Source organism: Haliotis asinina, chromosome 10 (genome assembly GCF_037392515.1).
Source record: "Haliotis asinina isolate JCU_RB_2024 chromosome 10, JCU_Hal_asi_v2, whole genome shotgun sequence".
Taxonomy (NCBI): Eukaryota; Metazoa; Mollusca; class Gastropoda; order Lepetellida; family Haliotidae; genus Haliotis; species Haliotis asinina.
The window spans coordinates 24,051,466-24,078,805 of NC_090289.1; the positions used below are offsets into that span (position 1 = coordinate 24,051,466).

General features: G+C 39.0%; 1 protein-coding gene across 16 annotated transcripts in view; it reads left to right on the forward strand.

Annotated features, from left to right (window-relative positions):
* The window catches only part of LOC137299124 (la-related protein 4-like), a 47,874-nt gene extending 22,015 nt beyond the window's left edge, over positions 1-25,859 (forward strand). The window contains exons 1-16 of one of the 16 annotated variants that reach the window (XM_067831631.1): positions 2,229-2,800; positions 6,228-6,345; positions 11,756-11,959; positions 12,316-12,412; positions 13,263-13,399; positions 13,775-13,878; positions 14,431-14,595; positions 15,793-15,996; positions 16,388-16,483; positions 17,443-17,534; positions 20,183-20,437; positions 20,675-20,723; positions 21,176-21,268; positions 21,831-22,168; positions 22,520-22,643; positions 23,726-25,859. In XM_067831631.1, coding sequence (XP_067687732.1) covers positions 2,723-2,800; positions 6,228-6,345; positions 11,756-11,959; positions 12,316-12,412; positions 13,263-13,399; positions 13,775-13,878; positions 14,431-14,595; positions 15,793-15,996; positions 16,388-16,483; positions 17,443-17,534; positions 20,183-20,437; positions 20,675-20,723; positions 21,176-21,268; positions 21,831-22,168; positions 22,520-22,643; positions 23,726-24,094 — 2,523 coding nt within the window. In that variant the 5' untranslated portion in view covers positions 2,229-2,722 and the 3' untranslated portion in view covers positions 24,095-25,859. Of the gene's footprint in view, positions 1-2,228; positions 2,801-6,227; positions 6,346-11,755; positions 11,960-12,315; positions 12,413-13,262; positions 13,400-13,774; positions 13,879-14,430; positions 14,596-15,792; positions 15,997-16,387; positions 16,484-17,442; positions 17,535-20,182; positions 20,438-20,674; positions 20,724-21,175; positions 21,269-21,830; positions 22,169-22,519; positions 22,644-23,725 lie in introns of those variants that run through there. The other 15 variants (XM_067831633.1, XM_067831645.1, XM_067831634.1 and 12 more) reach the window with 15 other exon arrangements.
* Positions 25,860-27,340: the final 1,481 nt, after the last annotated feature.

Here is a 27,340-nt window from a genome sequence, read left to right on the forward strand (position 1 = left end):
TCCCATTTTACCTGCAGATTAGACAAAGAAATAAGTGGCTCTCCACGATTGATGAGGAACTGGAGATGAGAATCTGGAATAGATATCCCATTGATTACTGCGGAGTGTCAGGGCATCTCATAAATACGTTGTGCAACCGTTTCCTGATCAACATGGCTTTAGGTTCCATGTCAGACTACTGTCTTCCTCTGTAGCCCCTTCTTCGTTCTTCCCTCCCCCATCCTCCTCCTGTATCGTCACACCTAATCCTCCCAATATGACAGAGTATTGATCTCGATAATGCAGAGTGCTACGTAGGCGGTTCAAGCAGATGCTAGTCTGATGATAATACCCTGCTTTATGTTAATGCAAGACATGTAAGAGTTGCCTCCCTTATGACACTCCAGTCATCTTGTAACCACAGCTTGCAAGTGAAAGTAATGACAACATCTTTTTACAAATAAATCTTGTATGATGCTCTATGATAAGTCGGGAAGGGGATCTGTTTTATTTGTGTTAGTATTACCTTAACATGCTGTCACTGCTGCAGTGTCTCTTCTAATGGATAAAATGAATAAAAATCTGTTTAAATATTTTGTTTAACGTTATGTGATTGTTGATCATGAAGGATAGAAATCATTGTTATTCATTGTGAACAAAATGTACATTATAATTCAACATCATTTTTGATGTGCCCAAGTCACTAATGGACCATTCATAATTAATGGCTATTGGTGTTGGGGTGGTGATGATGATTTTAGAGGTCATGGAAGTAGGGATATAGGGGGATCATCAATTTCGTATACGTATACTTAGGGAGAAAGTTTGGGTGAGTCACCAATATAGTACTTGTTTTAATTGTTTTAAGGGTGGAGGGGGTGTGTCATTGATTTTGTACTTTACATAGAGAGAGGAAGGGCGACATTCTCTCATGCACACACACACACACATGCCAGCCATAAATTATTAAAGTAGAGCTACATTCGTATGTGGTGACTGGAAAAATCATTTCTACAATATTGAAAAGATTGCGTTTCATATGACCTAATTGCTGCCTCACAGGATGTCATGCTTCAGTGGGAAGGCGGTGGACAGCTTTGTTGAACAAATCACATTATGCCAATAGCGATGAGCTTCCCAAAATAGCTGGGCCTTTGAGATTGGTTCAATACTGGTTCAATAAGATCTAGTCAACATTAGTTGGATAGATATTTTGAAAACTCTGGCAAATATTGATCTTTACAGGTATTCCACAATTGCTTCCTCATCCCACACAGAATGTAAAAGGTTTCTGACTGTCCAGTACTCAGAACTGAGATCAAGTTTCTTTGCTCAGACAATGTCTGGATATGAATTCTGCAAATTTTCTGTTCGAAAGAGACAAAATTTGTGTCTGTATATTTACAGTTAACTATATCAGGGTGTTTCTTTGTGCTAGATACCATATTGATTCTTGCTGCAAAAAATGCTAATGCCAGATTTATCTGAAAACACTGAAAGGATCAACATCCGTGGATTACGTCTAAATTCAAACCACCTTTGTGACACATTTTGGTTGCTCTTGGCGGCCGCTGCTACGTCAGACTTGGCCATTGCCTGCCCAGTGCTTGCAGTGATGGCTATTTCTGTCACAGATTCATTTGGTGTTAATTCCTGCCACCCACCTTCCTGGCACTGAAGATTTCCATAGCAACCAGCTCATTGTCTCGGTGGTGTGGGCTGTTGTTTGTCTGGTCAGTGAAACTGCCTTCTCTTGAGTAGCCAGTATATATTATAATCTCAGGCTTGTTATTATTGTGGACTGCTGTCCCCTTTCGTTTATATATGGAGTTGATGCAGTATGCATGTGTACAGGGATTGCTATTACGTCAGTAGTCAGCTGACAACAATCTATGAATGAAGCTGGCTCACTTGATGATACACTTCGGAATGTGTGTGTGGTATAGATTTCCCTTTTGTTTTGATTTGTATTGAGATTGGAATCAACATCTGAAAGACGTGTCTTGAAATGAGCCATGAATGACAGATTGGACAGGTGAAGAAACTGGCAGGCAGAGATGTGGGTTAGCCTTGCAGGTTAACAGGCTGTGGGCAAATGACTGTCTTCATCTTGTGTCACATTGTGTAATACAGTGTCACTGGTCCGAGCCACACCACCACCACATAACATCTTCATCTATTATCTAGAAGCAGCAGCTGGCCAAGAACAGCCAGTAAGACAGGCACAGTGGCTTAGTGTGTGGGTAGATGAACCATGGATGCTAATGATGTAGCCACAGTGTATTAGGAAGGGACAGAGAAACACTGCTGCGGAGCAGCGACCACCTCCTCCCTCCCTCTCTCACTTTGTCTGTCATAGTGAAGGAAGTCCTCGCTTGCTGGTCATAGCCAGGAGGCAGAGCCAGCCAGCCAGCCAACTCGGGAGCATTGTGAGCATGGCTGACACAGTGTAAGGAGACTGTTGTGCCGCCTCTGAATGCTATTGCTGTGACCTAACTCGGTGTCCACTGCATCAGGCACAGGGAGGACGTGCATTGAGACACACCTGGCTCCCCAGACTCCAGCAAGTGAATCTGAATCAGGGAAGAGGCTAAGCATGCATGGGAAGGGAATTGGAGAGACTTGCTCCACACAGTGGGTCTTGTATTGTGATGTGAAGTGAACCATATGTTAGCCCAGTGGTGTCGCACCAGTAGCGTTGTAGCCACATTCCTGTGTAGTTTGGTGCCATCAGGGTATATACATGCTTCCCGGAGATGTATATTACTATTCGGCTAATTCCTGTGTGCTCTGTGTCAAGAGAGGCCAGTCCACCAAGAGGGTATGTCACAATTTTACCTTTGACCTTTGCCATTTTCCTAATATGTTTCCTACTTTCCATACTGTCACGTACATTTGTAAAATTAGCATTCAGTAGACTGTTACAACCCTTACCATGTGTATAATATTTTGAATTCTTTATCTTGTGTTCACTCTGTTTTTCTAAACATTCCGTGCACATGATTTCTGACCTGACAATTATGTTGATATGAGTGGTAGTTAATGCATGCTGTTAGCTTGTTCCTCTCCCTGCCTCGTGTCTCGGCCAGCTTAGATCATCTCCTTCCCATTCCATATTTTGTAGAAATTCTGTGAACAGTACAGCCTTGTGACGTGCCATTAAGAAATCAACAAACTTAATCCAGGAATGTGCATACCATTAACCATATTGCTCAAAGTTTGTGTTAGTTCTTGACAAGTCTGTCAGATTATGACAAAGTTCACAATTTTTTCTGTAGAACTTTACTAATACAACAGGCACTTTGGTCTTGAAGTCTCAGTGTTATGAAATCTCAGCTCAACAAGTTTTGTATGGAAACAGTGTTATGTCGGGCTTGGCAGTTTTACTGGCCATAAAGTACTTGAGCCTTCAGAAATAAATCAATGGAATGATGACATTAGCTGTTAATGACCATGGTGTTGATGACTGAGATGAGAAATATCACCACTTCCTGATGTGTGTCAATTGTGAAAGAATGTATCTTATGATCATCTTAAAAAATATGTTAAATGTTTTTGTGGAGGTATTTGAAATTAAAATATTCATGGTTTAGGGTCTAATATATTATTTCAAACAAATATCCTGGAACAGTCAAAGTATGAACGATATTGAATACATGACCATAATTGTTTTGCTGCCAATTGATATTTACAGGATGTTTTTCATGCTTCAGGAATGGCTGTCTAGAAGGCAAATTTGCAGTAATATGTTATTGGCTTGGATATGTTAGAAGCCAAAGTTTCACTTGTGAAATCTTGAATGGGGATACATTATGAGAGAAATTTGTGTCTTGATTGCTCCAGCGGTCTTCTTTCGCTAGTCAGACTAGACAGCTGAGAGGCTGGACATAGGCTGTGCCTTTCTCATATTCCTTTCTCTCCTGACACTCGTCCAGGTGGGAAATTGACTTTAGAATTGTGGATGTGTGAGCACACTGGTAGGTGTGAACAGGCTGGCTTAGAGCTAGCCTCCTGCCTCTGCTGGGTCCTGCCTGTATCTAGGTTAGGCAAAGCAGCCCTCTTGCTTTACCATTTAGGTCCTACTGTTTATTTTCATTTGTACAAACACACAGGGACAAATAAGCCCTGAAAACTCATCAAGTGGAATTAGCAGAGTTAAGACTTGCCAGGAAGTGATGATATCTGTCGTGGAAGTCCCAGACCTGTCATCAGCCTGAGTGTCCATGTGTCAGTCATCTGTCTGTACCTTTAAACATGAAAGTGTAGGTCACGAGTATGGCCAGATAGCCTCAGTCGATATGACATGCTTATTCCATTGAGGAGACGACATTCTTTGTTTTGTCATCCTTGTTCTCAGATACAATCAAGGACTATACAAAGTGTGTTTGTAATCAGATGTATAGATTTTTGTGGAGAATTGTCAAAGATTGTTTAAGGTATTTCTCTGAATATTGTTCTGATCATCTGTTTTGGAGGGGGGGGGGAATTAGTGAATATTTCAGACCAAGTTTTTGATGTCTGTAACTCTGTGAAGAAAGCACTGATACTCCCTACATACCCTACCTTGAGATTTGAGCTTGAATGCAAGTTTGATCTTAATGACTAACATATCTAGAATACATGGCTGTGTTCAGGCTGAGTTATGAACTCTGGAATGACTTCCATGATTTGGAGTGAACCGTTTAAACAGCTAGTGTTTTGGGTATGTAGGCCGCGGCAAAGCAGTGGGCGTAGAGAAAAGTGTCCTGTCATGGGACAAGTGTCAGGGACATTCAGCCTGTCTATGGCTGTTACACTAATTCATAGAGAATGCTACCTCTCATCATAATAGCATGTTTAATGCTATTTTAATGCTATTTTCATCTGGATTTATTGTTAAACATTGGAACAAGATTTTGATGAAGATTGATGTGGCTTGCGTTAACTGCTGTCAAACTAAGTTGTTCATTGTCATAAGCTAGTTGGACTAGTCATTGCTTATTACCCTCCTGTAGTTCGAGGGCTCGTGTAATTGACAATGAGGAGGTATTCCATGGGTTTTCATCTTGCCATTAAATTTAAAGTCTAGATGACAACATCTTGCCAGACATATTGTTAATTTCAACAGAGTCAGCAATCATACTTTGATTTTGATATGCTGCGTAAAGGCTTTTTTTTATCCAAATGAGGTTCTGTCACTGGTGATTAATGATAAACTAGGTGCTAACATTATATTCAAAGTGAAGTATTACATTCTGGTGTCAGTGTGTTGTCAATGATTGCCTTATAGATCAGTTGTCATGTATGAAGGTGGTTTGATAATGAAATATATCAGTGTCACATTTTGCAATATTCACAGGTTCTCTGCCTCAGGGTAAGCCCTGCATTGCCACGTACCAGTATTCAGGTTTGATAATAATTTGAATTGGGAACCTTGTAGTTGTTTGAAAGGAAACATTTTGGGTTTTTTTACAAGTTCTTGATCAAAAGTAAGGCTATTTCAGTCATTGAGTTAGAAATGACACAACCTGAACCTCTATTTGATCTTTGTAATTGATAATAGATTCATCTACCCTGTTATATGTTCATTGTTTTTGAGAGATACATATTCATTCTGTTTCTGTTCTTCACTATCAGTATGAAATTGAGTTCTCGATGCACCCATTTTCATGTACTCCTTGACAGGATGAAGACCATGTACCAGTGAACCACATTTTTATTGACTGACTGTCCGACCAACATAACCTATTTAGCTGGTATCTCCATGAACTCGACTCTTGACGCCCACCCACCCGTCAGACAAAATGGTGTTTGCACTTGATGAGAGCTTAAGCTTTTTTCAAGGTTGAAAATCAACGTGGCCAACCCTTCAACTTGGTCTAATGATTTTGAAATCCGGAATCCTTTTGCTAGTGTGCTAAATCAGGTTTTAGTTGTAGTGTGTCTGCTAATAGTCAAATGTTTGCTGAATTGGTTTGCAGTTTGAAAATCATAAGACATAATTGTAACTACTTTGAGCTTAAACATGTTAAAGTATTCTTAATTTGTTTTAATGAAAGCATTCTTAATGAAAGTCAACAAAGAAACGAGCTGTAACTGGCCTCTTCAGAATGTACTTTTTTCATCAATGATGATGAAACAGTTTGAAATTGTCTAGACTTTTTGTTGAGTAGATAATGTAAAAGGAAACATTGAAATAGTCAAAGATTAGTGCATCCACGTCAAAGTGATCTTTTCATATTTGGTGCACTTTTTACTTTTTGATACAGGTCACACCCAAAAGTCCAGGTCCCGGCCTCAACCCCAATGCCAACGTCTTCCTGAGCAGTAAGTCACCTGCCTCACCAGACTCCACGACGCAATGGGAAAGTCCGGGATCAGACACAAGTAGGTCCTCGCCCTCAGCAATCTATCACCATGAACACAAATATCAGATAAATTGCTCGATGTGGCAGTAAGGCCACAGTCAGTATGGTGAAACATTTGCATCCACCTTAAGAGAAAATGGTCAGACATTTTATGATTGACATGTATACTTCTTAACAAACTGTTTATAGCATTTGTCACATTAACTGTTGTACAGAATCTTGAGTGTTCTGGCAAATTGTACATGAAGCACTTCAAGTAAATGGGGATGGACGCTAAATTAATGGGATGTGAGCAGTGACTGAAACTCATTTTTCAGTTACCATTCATGAACCTAACCATTGTATTTTAAGAAATATGTGTTTGAATCCAACAGCTAGCTAATTCCAGCTTCCATCATATTTTTGAAGACTCACAGAGACACAGAATATTCACTTTCTTCACGTTTAGTTATAGTGTTTACATCAATGATGGCAGAACAACAACTGTCAATTGCTGTGTTTCACCACTCAAGGCAACTGAAAGACCAATCCAGAAGTCAAGGTCATACACACCAAAATCTAAGAACAAAACATTGAAGGACATACTATATTTTTCTAAGAAACATTTTCTTCAGGTAACAGAAGTGTAAATGGGATGAAAAGTCAAATAAATGCTATTTTAAAAAATGTACCTTCACAAATGAATGAAGAATGTTTGTTTCACCACTACATGTCAGTCACTAACAAACCATACCTTAGTTAATTTTTATATGTTGCTGGTATGCAGTATATTGGTAGTGGTATGCGACACTGACTTTTCATTTGTGACACCACTAACTTTCCATTTAAAATATTTTGTCAGGGAAGTGCTATTGTTAAAGGTATAAGTAATTTGACAGAAGTTCTTGTTAAGATTGTAAAGGGCACAAGATTCCATTTCAAACTTAAACAACTGTGGACATGCTTTCCTCAACCAGGAAGTGAAGTTATTGAACAGGAAGTACTAATAATCTCTTATTGAGGATAGTGTAGGTTTCGGTTTTGAAGTGCAGTGGGAATTTGCCCAGCTGGAAATGTAACTGAACTGAAAGTACTTGTCTTTGGTAGTAGTTCTCCATTGGCCTTCTAAATTTCACTCAGACATTTGAACATTCTCAGCAAGAGTTGCCATCTTCTGTTAACCACTCATTTTCAATAATTTTCTTCTCTCTTTTTTTTTTTGCTTTTTTTAAAATGAATGGTTGTTCAGATAGTTTGTTCAAAGTATTTAAATTGGAATTTCAAAATGTCTGAAAGGGCAGTGAATCTTTATGGGTGAAATTGTCCCCTGTCTAGGATGACCTAACTGAGATCCAAACACTTTCATCATTAAGAATCAAGTGTTGCAGAAATAATAACATTAAAAAAACCAACTCCCTTCAGAAGTGGAGATCAGAATCAGTAAGGAATAGATTGGTTTACATGCACGGTTCAGGTCAGCCTGCTCTTTTGAGACCATGTTTTTCTTTTTGTAAAATGTTTCAATTAATTTTAATTCAACATAGTGCTGTGTGTTGTATGTTTTGATTTTGTCTGACAAGGATAAAGAGTAGCTATTCACATTGTCAAAATGATGTCAGTTTGGATTCTATGCTTCATGTTTTCTATGAAAATCATGGTACCTTGAACTGACTGACGAATTGATTTCATAAAATGTGAATGAAATTTTCACATCTGGAAGATTGCTTATCTTACCCAAGACCATTATTTGTGTCATGAAACTATGCAGGATAATCTGGGGACAAGATATTATAGTAATTTCTGAGAGAAGTCAGTGTTGACATCCCTGTAACATTTGTAGGATAGAAACAATAATTAAGCCAAAAAATTGAAAACTAAAGTACTGTCGGAATAGGGAAACAATAATCTGTTACTCTGTAAAAACTGAAGTACTGTCGGAAATAGGGAAACAATAATCTGTTATTCTGTAAAAACTGAAGTACTGTGGGAAATAAGGAAACAATAGGCTGTTACTCTGTAAAAACTGAAGTACTGTCGGAAATAGGGAAACAATAATCTGTTATTCTGTAAAAACTGAAGTACTGTGGGAAATAGGGAAACAATAATCTGTTATTCTGTAAAAACTGAAGTACTGTGGGAAATAGGGAAACAATAATCTGTTATTCTGTAAAAACTGAAGTACTGTGGGAAATAGGGAAACAATAATCTGTTATTCTATAAAAACTGAAGTACTGTGGGAAATAAGGAAACAATAGGCTGTTACTCTGTAAAAACTGAAGTACTGTGGGAAATAGGGAAACGATAATCTGTTATTCTGTAAAAACTGAAGTACTGTGGGAAATAGGGAAACAATAATCTGTTATTCTGTAAAAACTGAAGTACTGTGGGAAATAAGGAAACAATAGGCTGTTACTCTGTAAAAACTGAAGTACTGTGGGAAATAGGGAAACAATAATCTGTTATTCTGTAAAAACTGAAGTACTGTGGGAAATAAGGAAACAATAGGCTGTTACTCTGTAAAAACTGAAGTACTGTCGGAAATAGGGAAACAATAATCTGTTATTCTGTAAAAACTGAAGTACTGTGGGAAATAAGGAAACAATAGGCTGTTACTCTGTAAAAACTGAAGTACAGTGGGAAATAAGGAAACAATAGGCTGTTACTCTGTAAAAACTGAAGTACTGTGGGAAATAGGGAAACAATAATCTGTTATTCTGTAAAAACTGAAGTACTGTGGGGAAATAAGGAAACAATAGGCTGTTACTCTGTAAAAACTGAAGTACTGTCGGAAATAGGGAAACAATAATCTTATTCTGTAAAAACTGAAGTACTGTGGGAAATAAGGAAACAATAGGCTGTTACTCTGTAAAAACTGAAGTACAGTGGGAAATAAGGAAACAATAGGCTGTCACTCTGTATCTCTCAAATTTACACAACTGGCAATAGGATATGTTGGAATAACTCACTTCGGCCTAACTGACCATTCAGTGGGATACGTAAAAGGATATCCAGAAAAGCATGTTTACTCATAAAATGAATAGCTACTAAACACAACAGATCAAACTATAGATTGGGTCGCTCAGCCAGGTAAGACTATAGAAAGTCAACTCACCTGGCATGAACACAAGGGGTCAACTCAAAAGATATTTTGTGCTTTTTCATGTGTGTTGAATGTCACCTCTATTAGGTAACATCTTTCTTGTTTTTCATGAAGTTTATGTTAAGATATGTAAAAGAGTATGATACCCAATACCCATAGTAAAGTTATTATTTCTTACATTAGCTATTGTTTATAATGAAGATAATTCTAATTCCACAATGGGCATTTAATAAGTGCCCTTTGTAATACAATATCATCAGTAATTTGCATTAAGCCAGTCTGTTTAAAAAAAATACCTTTGGACTGGAAAAATCTGGATTGTTCATTTCTACACTTTTTCATGTGTCCAGTCATCTTACAACTGGAACTGTAGTTAGACCAAGTAGATATTTCACACTTTTGCTTATCAGCTACCTAACTTATTGAGATGAGTATTTAAAAAAACCCATTTTTGTTCTTTTTCTGACAGCATGATAATGAAAGTTCTTTCACTCTTTCGAGTGCTGTGTAAGTGGTGTGTTGCATTTATACGGTGATTTTCACTGTATGATTGTAAGTAACATTGTGAACCTTCAATTCCATGCTGAACACATATCTGATGGCAGTCAGCCCAAAGTGGGGTTAAGTAGCTTGTCTCTCCACAAATGTAAGATCAGGGGGATATGTATCTGATGGCTCATGTGTACATATGAAATTGAATGATTAAAAGTAGACAATATGGTATTGTGTTAACACAGAAACAATCATTTATGTTGCGCATTAATGAGATTTGAGACATCACAGGGGTGTGATTGCTTTCAGGGAACAGAAGCTGATCATTGGAAATCTATTTCTGTTTTCCAAAGGCTTGAAATAGTACACTGTCAAAACATTTTAGTCATTTGTATGTGTAGTTGGCTTGTTTCTTGTTATTGTGAATTGTTTTACATTTTAAGAATATCCTGATGTTACACTACAACCCATCTCCATTCCTCAAGTGACCAAATGCACATTGCAGATCATGTTGTATAATGACGGGCAGACAGCCCATAATATCACCTGTCAGTTTGATTAATGGTGTAAATAATGTATGCCAAGTAGGCAAGTATTTCATGCAGTTATCATGGAAACAAATGTCACTGTGTCATTATGTATTGACAAAATAAATTGTCTCAAGTGACAGTCATTTGCCAAGTGTTGTTGAAATGAGACTGAAAATTGATTGAGAGTGTAACTGAAAGGTAATTTATCACATATAACATGTTGGTTTCCAAATTGAGGACCAGATGGAGAGTTGCATCTTAATCAAAGCCCTAATACGATAATTGGAAGGAAATAACATTTTGAATTTGATTCTTGAGGCAAGCTACGTGCTGGGACCTAGTAGGGAAGCTGTAGTTAAAATCAATGTTTGGGGTTTCATTACTGTAATTGAATGGACGGTGATGGTGTATTTGGTGGGTAGGTGTTGCAGATGTTGCCATTGACCACTATCTTGTCAGCTGTCAACCATATTACAATATATGGCTAATTTTTTTGTCTGTGATAATGTTGAGTACATTTGGACTGACCACACTTTCAAGGCTTGGGTCTTGTAAATCTGCTGTAGAGATGATTAAACATTAATAAGATCTCATCCCTGTAATAGTAAATTATTGAAGAACGTGCTGCTCGCTTCCTGTTCAGAAATATCAATTGGGCCGGATATGTTTGTTATGCATCTGTGACAATTGTTTGGCCGGTTCATCTTTATTCAAGGGAAGATTTACCAAAATACACATGTTGTTGCGGCTATAATTCTGGTGTTTGCTGTTTACCGTGAAAGATGTGATAGGTTAGTTGTGGTGGGGTAACCCAGTGGTATAACATCCGCTCATCACACTGAAGACCCAGGTTCTATTCATCACATGGGTACAGTGTGTGAAGCCCATTTCTGCTGTCCCCTGCAGTGATATTGCTGGGATATTGCTGAAACTCAGTAACTGTGATAAGTTAATGTGATATGAGGGCTCTTCTTTACATTCAAGGCAAGGAATTCAAACCATTCTGACCAAGTGTCCTAACAGGAATTTTCCTGGTCCAGTTAAATATAGAAATGGTGCAGAGATTGCGATAAAACCGAATTTATGACAATCTCTCATAAAGCCAAACTGTTTATCATCAATAATGTGAAAACTCTCCAATATCCAGATAATCAAACCAATTTCTGAAAGCATGTTTATCATTACAAAGTGAGAAATCATGCATCTGGTATATTGTTATTCACTTGTGAACAGGTTTCAGCTGTTGTCAGAAGCCAGTCATTTCTTTGCCATCCTGTCCTGCGACTTTGCCTCATTGAAGACATGTATTGTGTTGCTCTGTTGATCAGCCTACCAGGGTCAGCCCAATGGGGATGTGAAGCTAGAGCAGCCTTCTGTGGTGGGTGTGGGCAGCGGCAGTGGCAGCACAAGCAGCACAGGCAGCGGGCCCACCTTCCCCACAGCAGACTCGCCCGTCTCAGTCACAGACTACACAGCCACTGCAAATTTCAATGACAACCAGAATGCTCTCACCAATGACAACGCATCTGTTGGTATGTAGATTTGTTGAATACTTGTGTCGGCCATAGTAGGTGGTTAGTAGGATAAGCAGCTAATGCCAGATAAGGTTACAGATTGATGTATACACATGTTGATGTACTGTCAAATGTTGACATTGACAGTATGTATTCTGCAGATCTTTTTTGTAAGCGTTGTGAATGTTTTAGGTTTGACTGACACAATGAAAGAGCCATTGGTCAGTGTATATTATCAGTGTATGCCTGACATTTGTTGGTTCATATAGGCTGATACTGATGGAAACTAGTTTTCTCTACTGCAGTATGTATGGATATTCTCTTAAGATGATTGAGAACATGATATGTATGGATGAGTGTTTGAATACTTTCAGCATCCACTGAGGATGGCAACATGCCGCTTGAGGGTTCCATCCCAGAAGATCAGCTCCGACAACTTTTGCAGACTCAGCTTGAGTACTATTTCTCTAGGTAGGTTGCTACAACGTCTGCTAGTTTATCCACTTTGGAAGTTTGGAAGAATTACCAATGATTATCGGTCCGAAAATGTATCATACTTGACTATATAATACTTGACCTTGACCCATTGTGGTGCAATTAAGTTACAATTTACACTCAGTATTCACAAAATGATGCCTCTATTCTAGACACAGCTTTTGATGGTAATCAGTGAATATATCACCACTGATGTGAAATATTCATTTCCGACCTTTATCAGTTGGTATTTAGTTATGAGCAGTATTGATAAATACAACTCCTGATACTTTGTCCACTACTCCTGCTTGTGTTTGTCGTGCATCCCTTGGTTTGTCCACAATTTCCTTTGCTTTGTCTGCTACTTTTCCTGCTAGTTTGTGTACTACTTTTCCGTTTTGTCCACTATTTCTGCTTGCTTGTCCACTACATATCCTTTTGGTATATCCGCTACTTCTGCTGATAACATGTCCACTACTTCTGCTGTTGTATATCTCCTAATTTTACTGTTGGTATGTCTGATACTTCTAGTACTAGTTTCTCTGCTACATCTCCTGTTGATAGGTTCACAACTTCAGTTGTCAGGGATGGCAATTTTTTTCATAAATCTGTGGAAATCCACGAATTTAAATGCAAATCAATGGATCATGGAGCCAGTTGGGTGCCTGTGGTCCCTAGAGACCCAGCTGATTTTCAGCTGAAACTTTCACCTGATGCCACCCCTGTATGTACACTACTTTTGCTGGCATGTCCAATACTTATCGTACTAGTTTGACCTCAAGATGTCCTGTTGGTATATCCACTATATCTGCTAGTATGTCCACTACTACTCAACATTTTATTCCAGAGAAAACCTTGTCCACGACACATACCTACAGTCCCAAATGGACCCGGATCAGTATGTGGCCATTGCCACTGTTGCAAACTTCAATCAGGTTCAGAAGCTCACCAACAACCTCCAGCTCATTGTAGATGTCCTTCGCAGTCAGTATTTTTTTTTGTGAAAATACATTTGTGATGCTTTTGTGACAAGAATTTACATGAGTCCACAATCCCATTCAGCTACTGATAAATGGATTGAACACTGATATTTGATATGGCAATATGGGTTGTCTCCCTTGAGGTATGACTGATGCAATACTCGTGCAATGACCATGTAGTGCAGACACATGGACATTAAAATTAAATTAATTATGAAAACTTTTTATGATGTGAACTGTAATATTGGAAACAGATCTTTTTAGGGGGGGAACAGATCTTATTAGGCATTTTCTTAAATGAAATAGACTTGATTCAATGTGGCATTTGTCATTGTAGTCATTTATGTGTAGTCATTTTGTTTTTGTGTGTGTTTTGCAGGGTCTCCTTCCGTTCAGGTAGATGAGAAAGGGGAGAAAGTGCGACCAAACCACAGTAGATGTGTGGTCATCTTGAGGGAGATTCCAGATACCACACCTGTAGAAGTAAGTTCAGGAGTAAATTGTTTCACCATCTACCAAAACAAGAGCACACTTTTCATTTATTTCATGCAAACTTTACACTGCAGAAACCTTTGTATCATTAATCCATTCACCAATAACCAACTGCAGCTAATATGTTCAGTGAAACCTGTCTGAACTCTGCACCCCAAACGACCCAAGTATTAGTCCTCATTAGATAGGGACAATCATTTTCCAACATGGCTGCCATTTACATTCTTAAATCTCATCTCTGCCTTTGATCTTTTCTGATCGTGTAACAAATTAAGGCAATGTTGATGACCAGAAATTATTCTTTCTTCAACTCTAAACTTGCCAGGTTAGACAGTGTTAATTACAGTTAAAATTGCTTTCTGGAACTGACAGGTCTTGCCAAAACATAGAGAAGACAGATTCCGCATATGACTGTTTAGACAGTGTGCAAGGTTAGACAGATGCTGGCATTGGCAGGTTTCACTGTATATAAATTGTTTTCTTCTCTTGCTGCTACATGTATTTGTTACTATAGCTTTGTTAACTGGGGACATTTTTAACCAGGAAGTACAACAGCTCTTCAAAGGAGAAAACTGTCCACCATTTGTCAGCTGTGAATTTGCTCACAACAACAGCTGGTATGTGACGTTTGAATCTGATGAGGATGCTCAACGTGCCTACCAGTTCCTGCGAGAGGAAGTGCGCACCTTTCTAGACAGACCTATCATGGTAAGTATGAGAATGTAGCATTCCTGTGTTGCAAGTCCCTTAAGACAAATATTGTTAAAATTTGCCCATTGTTTGTGGACATGTTCCATATCAAAGATATCTTAACCTAGCAGGATTCTGAAGCACAGGACCTGGGAAGATCCAGAGTAAAATCCAGAAATGTCCAACAACAAGGTTATTAACAGGATTGGGTGGTCAGGCATGCTGTTTTGGTTGACTAGTCATCAGTTCGGAATTGTGCAGATTGATAATCATGCTGTTGATATCTGGATTGTCTGGTTAGACTCGATTATTTACAAACCACTGTCATGTAGCTGGAATGTTGCTGAGTGCAAAAACTAAAGCACAGTTGGCTCAAGTTTTGTGAAAGTTGCCAAATATGGGTACCATTGGTAACACCATGGCAGGATTTACCGTATGTGATCTAACCCATAACAATAACCCCAGTGGTGATTATTATTATCCGTGCACTAGTGCATGGTTAAATAAATATCCAATAATAATAACAATTGAAATGCATGATTAAGTATCCAGACCTCGCCTTTGAAATATTTTGCTTGTATCCAAAGTATATTGTCGTCAGGTTCCCCATTGTTCTCGGTGCTCTTGGTTTGGTACCTCCTGAACTCTCAGATCATAAGAGTGCACGGGTTTTCCACCGAGAGCACAGACGTTCTCACAATCTGGGTAATGCAGAAGGCTGCAGTGCTGGGGAGCCTCCCTGTTCTCCGGAAAGTTTTGGGTGGGTTCGACTAGGCAGTGTTTCCTGGGAGAAGTCCCATTCGCTGCGTGAAGAGGGGCTGAGGGAACTGAGCTGATGAGCCTTACCAGCCTGACTGTGCCAGGATCACCTGAACCCTCTCTGCTGCATTTCAATCTTAACCTGTAAAACATAATAATAATAATGATAATAATATTTCAAAGTATTGTATGTCTGTTATGTTTATCTGATGGTCATTACTTCTGACTTGGTTGTCCAGAAGTCATCATACACATTGCATCATTGCATCTCATATGTTAATGCTCTAGTTTCATTATGATGTAGTGTTGAAGTGATCTTCAACATTCACTTGCTCCCTGCATGTATCTGTATCACTGTTCATGTTTCGAGATGACAGCTGTTAAGATGTTCCTTGGTTAATTCATTTGATTTCTAAGGTCATTACACAGTTATGATGGCCTTGATTTCATTTATAGGCAAGGATAAAAGCCAAGCCATTGATACGATCGACCTTTGTGCCACGGAACGGTATGAAAGTGCCCTTCCAAGGAACTGCAGAGCAGCCAACGTACCCACTCCCCCAGCCACAGCAGCAACAGCCACAGCAACAGCAGGCACAACAGCAACCTTACAGAATGGTGCAGCCTGCCTCCGTGCAATACATTGGTAATGGACAGCAGGTAGGACAAGCAGAAAGCACCAAGGGTCGTCATAGAACTGCCATTTGTTATCAAACACTTACATGGAAACCAGGTGTTCCAGGTTAGAACTGGTGTGCACTAGTCCGCATCAACATGTGCTGCTCAACTTGATGGTTAGTCTAAGGCATATGGTTCATAATGTCATCATACCCATGCAGTTAGGCTCATTACTCACAGTTCTAATTGCCCGATTATCAGCTCCCAGCTGGAGTAATGCACTGTCTAATATCCTAATTGAGTATGCAAACAAATTGATATTGTAGATAAGATTGTTAAATCTTCTGAGAGAATTAGGATTGGTAGGTATAAGCAGATATGTGCCTGGTGTTTGTTTCAAAGTGTTCATGTGTCAAACATTGCTCTCTTGCAGCCTTTTCCTTTCTACCCTCTGAGCCCCACGGTAATGTCCCCCTGGGCTCCCTCTGCCACCCCCTTTCTTGATCCCGGAGCGGTAAGTAAATACAAGGTGAATATTCAAGTGGGAGAGAGGGGACACCCTGGAACTGCCCTAGCAGGCATCACACAGACCTAAGGCAACAAGAAGCTCAACTGGTTCACTGTTCATGTTTATCTCAAAATGATTCCAAGATTCAAGTTAAGTGTTTTATATTAGCTAATGATGCTGTAATATTTATTACCTTTACACAAATCTTTCCAGTATTCTTGTATTTAGAAGTATCCCCATGTGTAATGCAGGTACTTTTATAATGTCCCTTGTAATTTTATGGTGTTTCTATTAAAGAGAATCTTTATTTGAGAGAACATCCTTTCTATACCCAAAAGAAAGATACTTAGATGAATTTATCTGTGATGGACTAGTTGAAGACTTGACAGCCCTAGTAATATTTAAGGAGGTAGGTAGGTGTAAATGATGTTACCAACTGTGCCCCAGCCCCTCAATAAGCCTACTGCTGTGTGAGTTCTGCTGAGGCAGGTTTTGCTTGCTTTGGTTACTAATGATAGTAGTGTGTTTAGTTGGTGTAGTAGATTGTTTGCTAACCCTGGCTGGTTCTGTGGTGTTCTTAAGCTGTTTCAACCTGTTGGGTTATGGTTCCACATGTGGATTTGTTTGTTGTATTCAGTTAAATATGGTCTCTTAAAAACATCTGTATTGTTTGGTAGATATGTATGCTAATTGCTGTGAGTAAATACAACCACACTGTTGAGTCCTACATATGAAGAGGATTCAGCTTATTGTTCGATGTTGAATGTTGTTTTCTGTCAAAGTTCACAGTATATTCTATTCATTGCTTTATGACTAGATTTCTGGTGTAGATCTTGCCTTGTGGTTAATTGGTTATGTCTTCAGTCTGAAGTTTTCATCACTTTTCTGTCTTAAATTCTTTTCAAGAGGACCTTTGTAGTAGAAATTCAGTACTCTTCATATGAACTATTGTGCTCACGTTTCCGTTCTGAATATTGTAGATGTTTCAAATGAACGGTTACCAGGCCACAAGTATAAAACCCACAGCGTCCACAAACAGACATATCTTCCAAAGCAATGCAAGAACCAACAGGTAAGAATTGCTAAAACCAGGCAAAGGTTATTGAGAATAACCTGCAAGCCTTTATAAACCTTTGGTTATCTGTAATTACAAAATAAATTTTGTGAACTGGAACTTTGTTTCCCAGTTGCAATTGCGCTATCATACCCTCGCTACGAAGATCTGGGGTCTGTAGTGTTCATTCCGTCCGGAGTATATCTCTTAAAGTTTACATGCTCAGTTCCCCAAACTTCACACACATGTTAATCATCACTCATAGATGTGCCTTTTGCTATTTTTAAGTTTTTCAGAATTTTGTTGTTGCTGTTTCCATGGAAACATGACTTCTTAATGTGTTGTCCTTTCTCCAAGACGATGTAGAAATATGTGGATGTTGTAGTTTTTCAGCAGAGACGTCAGATAATTCAATCTGTTTGAATGCCTCATGAAATTGTCAGTGACATGGAAGACCATGTCAATTAACTTTTGGCAACCATTGCTCATACTAGTGAGCATTGATTCACATCTCGACAAAGAAAGAAAATAATGTTAGCAGAGAAGCTAAAACTATAGTGAGTGAGATGTCCTGAAAGTAATTTCAGCTATTTTCAATAGCATTGCCTGTAATATTTGCTCTCATTCAACCTTTGTACCTTCCCAAGGGAGAGAACTCAAAACAAAACTCATTACACCTGCAATTAATCTTCAAACGTACTGCAACTGAGCGAGTCAGGATATGGGGATAGACAACGATAAAGATAAGGGTTAGATTTGGCAAACCACTGTTTCTCTTAAAGGGCCAGACTTGGTTACTTAATGTCATATGCAGATTACATTGATTGAAGCTGCCAGTAACTGGATTGTCTGTTGTAATATTGCTGATTGTGGCATAAAATAATTATAATGACTGTCCTGGGATTTTTGTTTGTTGAGCAGCTGTACTGCTTATGGGCAACATTCAAAATAATTGCTGGCCGAGTGCCCGTTGTTTTTGCATTGAGCAGGCAGTTTAAAATATTTGCAGGTCCTTGTGGCCTTTAGTAAATGTGTCATTTTTTTTCTACTAGGATCTTTCATACAATTTTTGCTGTATTAAAATTTGGGTATCATCCATAATCCTTCATGGCAGGATAACTTACAGTAGTACTTCTTTGTATTTCAGTGCTTTACTCTTAGGATGTCAACATGGGTCTTAAGCAAATAAAACATCTCTCTGTGCCACAGCCTTTTCTAACTATTGAGTGAGTGAGTTTAGTTTTGCACCGCACTTCGCAATATTCCAGCTGTGTGGCGGCGGTTTGTAAATGGAGTCAGGACCAGACAATCGAGTGATCAGCAGCATGAGCATTGATCAGCAGCAAGTCAGTTAGCCTGACCACCAGATCCCATTAGTCGCCTCTTACAACAAGCATAGTGGCTTTTATGGCAAGCATGGGTTGCTGAAGGCCTATTCCACCCTGGACCTTTTGTAACTAATTTTGTAGAAACAGTTTGAAACTGTGTTTAAAGTGTAGTCTATTTTGTTTTCATTGGTTTGGCAAAATGGTCTCGGAGATTCCATTGAGGGTCTGGATTTTAAAGCCTGCAGGCCTTGATGGCTAACAGGCAAATTAAAATATTGGAATCACTGCTTTTGAGAACAGTGTAAAATTTCATGATTGACTTGATTTTTTTCCTCGTCATGATCTTGGTTCCCAACACCTGAGCATGATACAGCAACAACACTACGTATCTTAGGTAGTCTGTCACATAGTAGTGGTTCTGCCATTAAAACTTTTAACAGCAAAGAAAACTTGTGAGTAAATGTTGTTGAATGTCAAGCATGGCTTATGTACAATGATGTAGGATAAATAAATCACAGTTGTAATGAGATTTTTCACTGATCAATGATGAGTGAACACAAGAAAACGTTTAAATACTGTTAGTCTGTGAAGACAAATTTGTGGTTGCATCTTGCAGTATGTCCTTGATATCTCCATTGTATATGTCCTGATAAGTCTCCACTAATTCCTGGAAGCATCTATGTCTCGGTCCAATGAATTTATTTCTTCTCTTGGCTGTCTTTTTATTCAGTCGGGTTTCTAAGCTGGGAAATTTAGGGTAGCATTCACAACTTGCATTCGCTTTTTATCCCCCTGGCATGTAATGCGGGCTGATATAGTCGACACTTTGTCCATCCGTCCGGCCGTCCATAAGTAATCATTTTCTTTCTGGAGCATAACTCGGAAACTCTTCAATATTTTTAGACCAAACTTGACAGATATAATAACCTCAACCTATAGTTGTGCCTTTTGCTATTTACAGAGTTTAGCCATTTATATTTTTTTGTTTTTCCATGGAACAGTTTGGTGTTAGTCTAATGGGAGGGTGGGCTTCATTTCAGTATTTTTCTGCAAAACTTGGTAAATATATCAATCAGAACCTAAAGTGGTGCCTTTTGCTATTTACAGGGTTCTTTTATTTATTATTTTCTCAATTTCCATGGTTTGTCGGTTTCTGACATTGTCTCAAAAGTGAGAGGTGTGTTTCATTTCCAGAGCAGAACTCAAAAACTTCAAAATATCTTGCAGAGCTAAATATAGTATTGTATTATGAGTTAAGGGCGAACAGGAAGGTTGTAACATTTCTTCCATAAATGTGGGCAATGGTAACTTGCTCACTCTTCTCAATGTTTTGTTCAGCAGAAATGTGAAAACCCATCGGTCATCGGTACAGGAACGGAACAGCTCTGATGGCCGAGTGACGAATGAGCGCCACACAGTGTCTGCCCCTCGAACGAGTCCCCGTAACCTTGACAGTGCCCAGATCTCAAGCTTTACCCGTCGTGGAGATATGGGAGGCAATTCTCATATGGTCAATGCCTCAGTCCAGCCACATGGAGTGGATGCCAATGCCAACCTTACTCAAAATAATAAATCCGACATGGCCTCTCAAAGGTAAGTGGTTATCTTGGGGTGCACATAAAATGGGCCCCAAGGAACACATGCATATACAGGAGACTGAATGACCTGTGTGGTATCAGTTTTATTGAACAAGTCAATGATTTGGTGTTGAGAGGTTTCAGACATTCACTTGAATCTTGCATAATAAAATGGATGAATTTTAACAGGAAATGTACATTTGAAATGGATCCCTGAAGACATACAAAACTTAACAAGGCTTTTCTCTTTCAGGAAAAGTTACAAAAGAGGAAGAAGGGGTGAAGAGGGTGCTAAGAATTCTGTGAGTATTACAAAGGGTTGTTTACACAGGCACTTGTGTTGTTGTGAGGATTTGAGATTTTTTATTTTGAAATATGAAAATTTTTAGATGACCCAACTTGAAACACTTCACAGTATGATATATCTAGACAAGCCTGGGCACTTCAATGTGCCCACCCGCCTGCTTTGTCGATGGTTACGTTACTATCGCATACAGTTGATTAAAACTTCATCTAAACCTAATCATGGGTGATTGGCCCTTCGATCACCTTTCATGACACCTACCGTTTCTATATTGTTATTTCTACATTTCGATTGAAAGCTGATTTTGACCCTCAATTAAACAATCTTGGCACAAATGGCAGACGATAGCAAGTGTCGCCCAGTAAGAGGGCTGACTATGACCACACCCCCTTTATGCAGCCTCACGTCCTTGGTGGTTTAGACCACTAAATTACCCAAATTGTGTTTCAGCGGCAAAATCCTTCCATGCCTGGTCGAGATGGGCGCCTGGAGCCCCAGTTTGAGTTAGAGTCTACGTCATTCCCGCCTTTACCAGGCTCTCTAGTAAGTTGTGAAGTTAATTGCATGATAGGTACTTGGATATTTCTAATGTTTGTGAGAGGTAAAGAAGTGTTCATATTTTGAACTTTATGAAAATACATTTTTATTGACCTGTTCCTGCCTATTACTTGATATTGTAATGTATTCTTTCAAAAATGTGGATCACCTTCCATATCTATATGAGAGTTTGCAGTGCAAACGTTTATTATTTTTTCAATAATGATCACAGTTTATATTTTTGAACTCAGGGGAAATATTTCAATATTTTCAAGCAAAAACTTTATAATGACTGAATACATCCATTAACACAGGTACTATCTCCAGGTGCTACCAATGTCAGAGAATAAATTTCATGTTCTGATGATGCTCTTTTAATGACTTGTAAACATGCAGATAGCTTAACTGAGTGTAAAAGGCAGGGTTGAATATATTTGTTGGAATTTATTTTTCTTGATTATGTAGTAAATAGGTATATAAGGTGAATCTGTTTCCTTGGGAACTGACCTGCTGGTGACATACTGACTTTCTGTGATGTTTGTGTTTTAATGTGTCTTTGCTTTTACAGAACAATGCTGCATCTAGTGAAAGTTTTGAAAGCAAGTTGTCTGATGTTGTAAAGGGCACGGCTCGACTTCAAGTTCGCGAACCTAGTACGACAAAATCAGTTCAACAGCAACAGTCAACAGCACCTCCATCCTCCCAGCACACTGCCTCTAGAGTTGCATCCCCTCCACCACAACCTGTAGCCACACCGCCGTCCCCCACTGTTGTTCCACCACCCCCAGCCCCAGTTGTAGCTCCTGTCACACCTGCTGTCAAGGAAGTGCTGGAACCAACAGCAGTCCCGGTTACAACAGCAACAGCAACTGTTGCAGTTACAGCAGAACCTGTCTATCAGCAAAAGTGAGTTCCAGTTTGCCTTAAAGGAGAGAATAGTTGTTGCTAATGGGCTTGTTTTTGTAAATCTTGGGCAAAGTAAATAAGTCCTGTAACCAAATGTGTCCCTCCTTGATGAACAACACTTGAAGTCTGCATTAAGGTTGAAAGCTTTGCTGTAACATTGCTAACAGGTAGTTTGTTTTGTCAGAGTTGCATGACCGCATCCAGGATACAGTCGTTTTTGCCATGCCTCCGTTAGGCTGCACTGATAAATGAACATTCAAACTACAAACTGTCATGCATGCAGAAACTGATTGTCTGTGTTGTTCACTTGGTATTGAGAGTTACAAGGTTATTATTTTGATAATGTTTCAGATCAAGTAAACCAGCAAGTACAGTGGAACTGAAACCTGCTCCCGAGCCAACAGTCACCAAACAGGCCTCTGTTGTTGTCTCTAGCCAATCAAAACCTACAACATCTAGTGTATCTGTTCTCTTGGTAAGTAACTCCCCTTCCATCTCCTGTGTCAGGTTAATTCATATGTTGCCTTCAGTTACATTTGCTCATCCATCTGCGCCATGAACAAGGTACATTTTAGTGAAAAATTGTATAACTGATGTAAAAGTAACTTCATTCTTTCATTATTGTAATTGGGTGATCATTTAGTTATGATCTGTTTGTTGTGTCAGATGCAGGTTTAAGTGATTAAATGGATAATAAGTATACTTGAAGCAAGTTAGTAGAGTGGATATATTTTGTGAATAATGGGAGAGATGTGCCATGAATGTACTCATCCTCCTGAAAGAAATGAAAGGAGGTTTTGAAGTATCACATGAGAGAGTTGCGCAATAAAAGTGTATGAAACTCCTACAAAAAGACAGGAAGTTCACAGAGCTGATAACTAAGAAATGTTGCTGACCCTGTTGACATGGAACTAGCCCTGTGTCAAAAACAGGAAACTGATATAAGGTATTAAACTAAAGTAATTTATGCATTACTTGTACTTAAACATGTGCAAAAACAACTTCAGTAAAACCATGACTTGATCACTGTTAATTCATTCAGTCCATCAGAAAAGAACGACATTCTGCATTGGCTGAAAGCGTTCTCTAGACCAGTCACATTTAGTATTAGATAAATTGGTAGGTTGATCTGTGGAAGTTACAGTTTGGTTGATCATGAAGAACTATACAGACATCTAGTTACCACATTTGTAACTTGTTTTTGAAACATTTCCTGTAGTCAATGACATGGTCAAATATATACCCTTGTAAAATGTATTGGTGCGCAGGGCCAGCTAGAAAATAATGTTATAACCCATGTAACTAGCAAGCTGTGGGCCAGCTGCAGACTCTATTTCATACACTGGAAACAGGTTTGGTGATTGGGATGAATATTTGATGTCTTAGCTCTGAAGGCTTGAACGTTTTTCATGCCATCAGTTATTGGTTTCCAAGTTACATTATATATAAGACTCTGTGATTAAGTGGCAATAGTGCGTTAGCCGTGCCCTGTTACAAAGTAAGACAAAATGTTGCAAAACCCTTGATGCATGTTAATCATCCTTATGTTGTTGTCAGCAGGAGGACAAACCCAATCTGCCTCCAGGAGTGAAACTGAGCTATGCCCAGATGGTACAGCGGAAACGGGACACAGATGGCAACGGTGGTGAGAAGACAAAAGAGGACAACAACACCTCCCCTCAACAATCCCCACCCCCTGTTGCAACTGCAGTCACAAGTGCCAAGAACGGCCAAACGTTGCGTGAGCAAACACAAACTGTTAAAGTGGCGTCAGCATCTGCCCGACAGCCACAGATGAAAGAGAATGTGAGAAAGGACTTTGAACCCAAGGAGCAGAGGCCACAGCGAAGAGCAAAGGAAAACCGAGAAAGGCGGGATCGGCGGCGAGACCGCAGTGAGAGGGACATTAAAGTGGCAGCGAAATGATAACATGCAACACTAGTCTTAAAACTAATTTGGCAATTGTCATTGTGGGGAGCTAGCCACTCTGTGGTGTATAGTGGAAATAAGTATTGATGGATTTGTGGTTATGGGAGGGGCTCTTCATCATTGAGACTATCATCGTACCAGTGCAAGGAGTTGCAAGTATTCATGATAGCATTGATCTTTCACGGCTTCAAGTTTGTGATGTTTATTAGGCAGTGGTTGACTTGTCGCTTGCCCCAGTGTTTGGTGGTCATCCAAGCACTCACAAGCACTCTGCCAAGTGGTTGCACTTCAGGCAAGATTGGCAATACAGCTGACACTGCTGGGTTGAGGAGAAGGAAGCTAGGGCAACCTGGGGCAACCCCTCCCTAGATGGTGCATTGGAAACAAGGAGGAAACGAGGAGGAACAGATATTATGCAAAGTAGCCAAAGATGGTTATTTACACCAATAGGTTTCCTGTGTCAAGATGCAACTGTATTGATGTGATTTGGACATGTTGGATTTGAAACCAGGCAATTGTACAGTAAAAACTGCCTCTTGGATCCCTTGCAGGTGATTGCAAGGACATTGATTGATGGACAAATAGGTTGCCTAGACAGCCTGGATTGAATTCAATTCAAGAAAGTGAAGAACAGGTGTTGGAAGTGATCAACACAAGATGGAATGAAATTCTGGCCTATCTCAATTGAAAATTGAGTGCAGTGGGAAAAGACTTCTATTTTGGAGAAAAAAAACCCCAAATTATTTACTAATTTAAGTTTGCATTTTATTTCTTTTGTTTTGATGAACGGTCAGGGTTTGACTGAATGTTATGTTTTTACCACAGGAGTGGTGTTCTTTGTTAGACAGAACTTGCCGACGTCTCAATTCCTCGACACCATGGAATGGACCGAATGAAGCTCTTGATGGGATTGTTGGATGGATTGCAGTCAGTAATAACTGTCAGTAGTTGATAGCGCCTCAGTCTGTTATTTCTTCTCATTCAGTTAATCATCTACCTTTAAGTTCATAGGACCAATCATTATGAGCACTTAGAATTTTCGTTTCGTTTTCACAGCAGTGTTTCGAAGATTGCCTGTTTTTCTTTTAAAAGTGAGGGTTGCATTTTGACCTTTGTTGCAAGAGGCAGTGGACCTAGCTGAAACTGTTTTATATGTGATGTGTAGTGTGTTGAACTGAAAGTTGAGCTGTTTAGGGTGTGTCACAGTGTGTTGGTGTTGGTGTTTATTTGTGTGTCTGTGCAGGATGTAAAACCATACCAAGAAACTGTCCTTTTCTGCATTGTGATATTCAAGCATGTTACCAATTTTTAAATAGTCTGCAGATGGTTATGCATTTATCTGGTCCAACCATTTAGTTTTATACTCCATATTGAATTTTTTTTAGATGGTTTGTTAACGTTCAATCAACTTCAAGCATATTGCGATTATAAATTGACACCAAGAATGTTCCTGAAACTTAAATCTCAGTGCTGGTGAAAGTCGATGTATTTTTGACTTCACATTGAAGTTAAACCAAAGACATTCAGTTTCTTCTAACCATCTATAACCTGTTACTTTGAATGAATCTGTACAGTTACATGAATTGTGGTTTTTGAGCCCCTGTCAAGACACCATTGTCATCCCCTGTACATTATCATCCATATCACCAGTGTGTTACTGTGCCCTGTAGTCCTATTCATAGACTTCATAGGGGAAAACTTGTCATCATAGACTGTCATTTTCAATTTAAAAAAAAAGACAAAAAAATAAAAACATGAAAAAGGATGAAAAAAATATTTTCCATTTTTAATTGCATCTCTCATATGAAATCCATCATATTTTTAACCACTTTGTGTTGTAGATACTCCAGAAAATGTATTTAAGAGACTCTCACCTGTATGTACACATTCACAGGTGTCTTGACAGGATCACTCTCCATAAACTTTGTACTATTTTTCATTGAGTAAATTTTTAGTGATTGAGGATATTAATCCATGACTTAACTTCCTGTGAATAGTACATGCGACAGCTGCCTGTGGAGTATTTGGGAAATGGTGGCCCAGATGGATGGATGGATGAATAAATGGATGTGTGTGTGTGTGTGAGAGAGAGAGAGAAAGTATTGGCGTAATATTTCTGTATAAATGGCCAGCTTGTTAAGGTGATTGGGGATTTCCATGCTGTAAAGTGCTTGCATAACAGTTACATCAGACCACATCAATACAGGGTCATTCTTCCAACTCTTATGAGATTGAAGATCAATGATTGTGTTTTGGTGAAAAGTTAGTGAAAAATTTCCTGAATGATGTTAACCTTCTTTACACCAAACTTGCCATTAAGTGAAACCAGATGGAGATAATTTATGGCAGGAAGGTTGATATACTTCAAGTGTTTGTCATTGATAATAATGAATGGATGGGAGCATTTTTTGTTTTGGGCTTTATATCAACAGTGGTTTAGTATTGTGACTTGCTTGTTTCTGTTGCCTGTTTTGATTCATAATTGAACAGGTTGGTTACTATGGTTACCACAAATTCAAAGACACATCCCAAAGGTGCTAAGATGAAAGTGCATGTCGCCATGTCACAAACAGATTGATGGCCGGGCTTCATCCTTCAAACGTGATGGCTTGATATTTCGTATTCCATAACATTTGTTGAATCATTTCATAAATTCAGGCGCGCAAGGGATCTCTTGTGAATCATTATTGTGATATATATAAATACATATATTATATTATATATAACTAGGTATTTCTGGATATCTGTATGTCGCTTGTCTCCCTGACTGCATGAGCTTGGTGTGTATGGTGTACAGAATGTGGAGCCCCCTACTACTTCCATACCTTCATTGAAACTCAGCAGATTCAGGAAAAGTTCACAACCTCAAGTTTTGCGCTTCGTGGCTCACATATAAAACTTTTCCCTTGTCTGTTCCCATGGAAACCTGTCCAGTGGCGTCCTCATAATCATGTACATAATATACCAGGAGGGAAAGGTGAAAATGTGTATATGTTCAAGTGTAAATATATATAAATATATATAATGAAGAAACTGTTGAACTGAATGTAGCTAGTTGATTGTGAATGTTTTAGCATTTAATGTAGTTGTTGCTACTACTGTTAGTTATGAGGATTCTGTTTCCAATAGCCAAGTGGTAGGCACTGCATCTCTGGCAGATATTGTGTGTGCAGCAAAGCCTGCTACATTCTCCTACCCATAGAAACACCACTTAGGCAAGGGGTGACAAACCACAAACAAGCA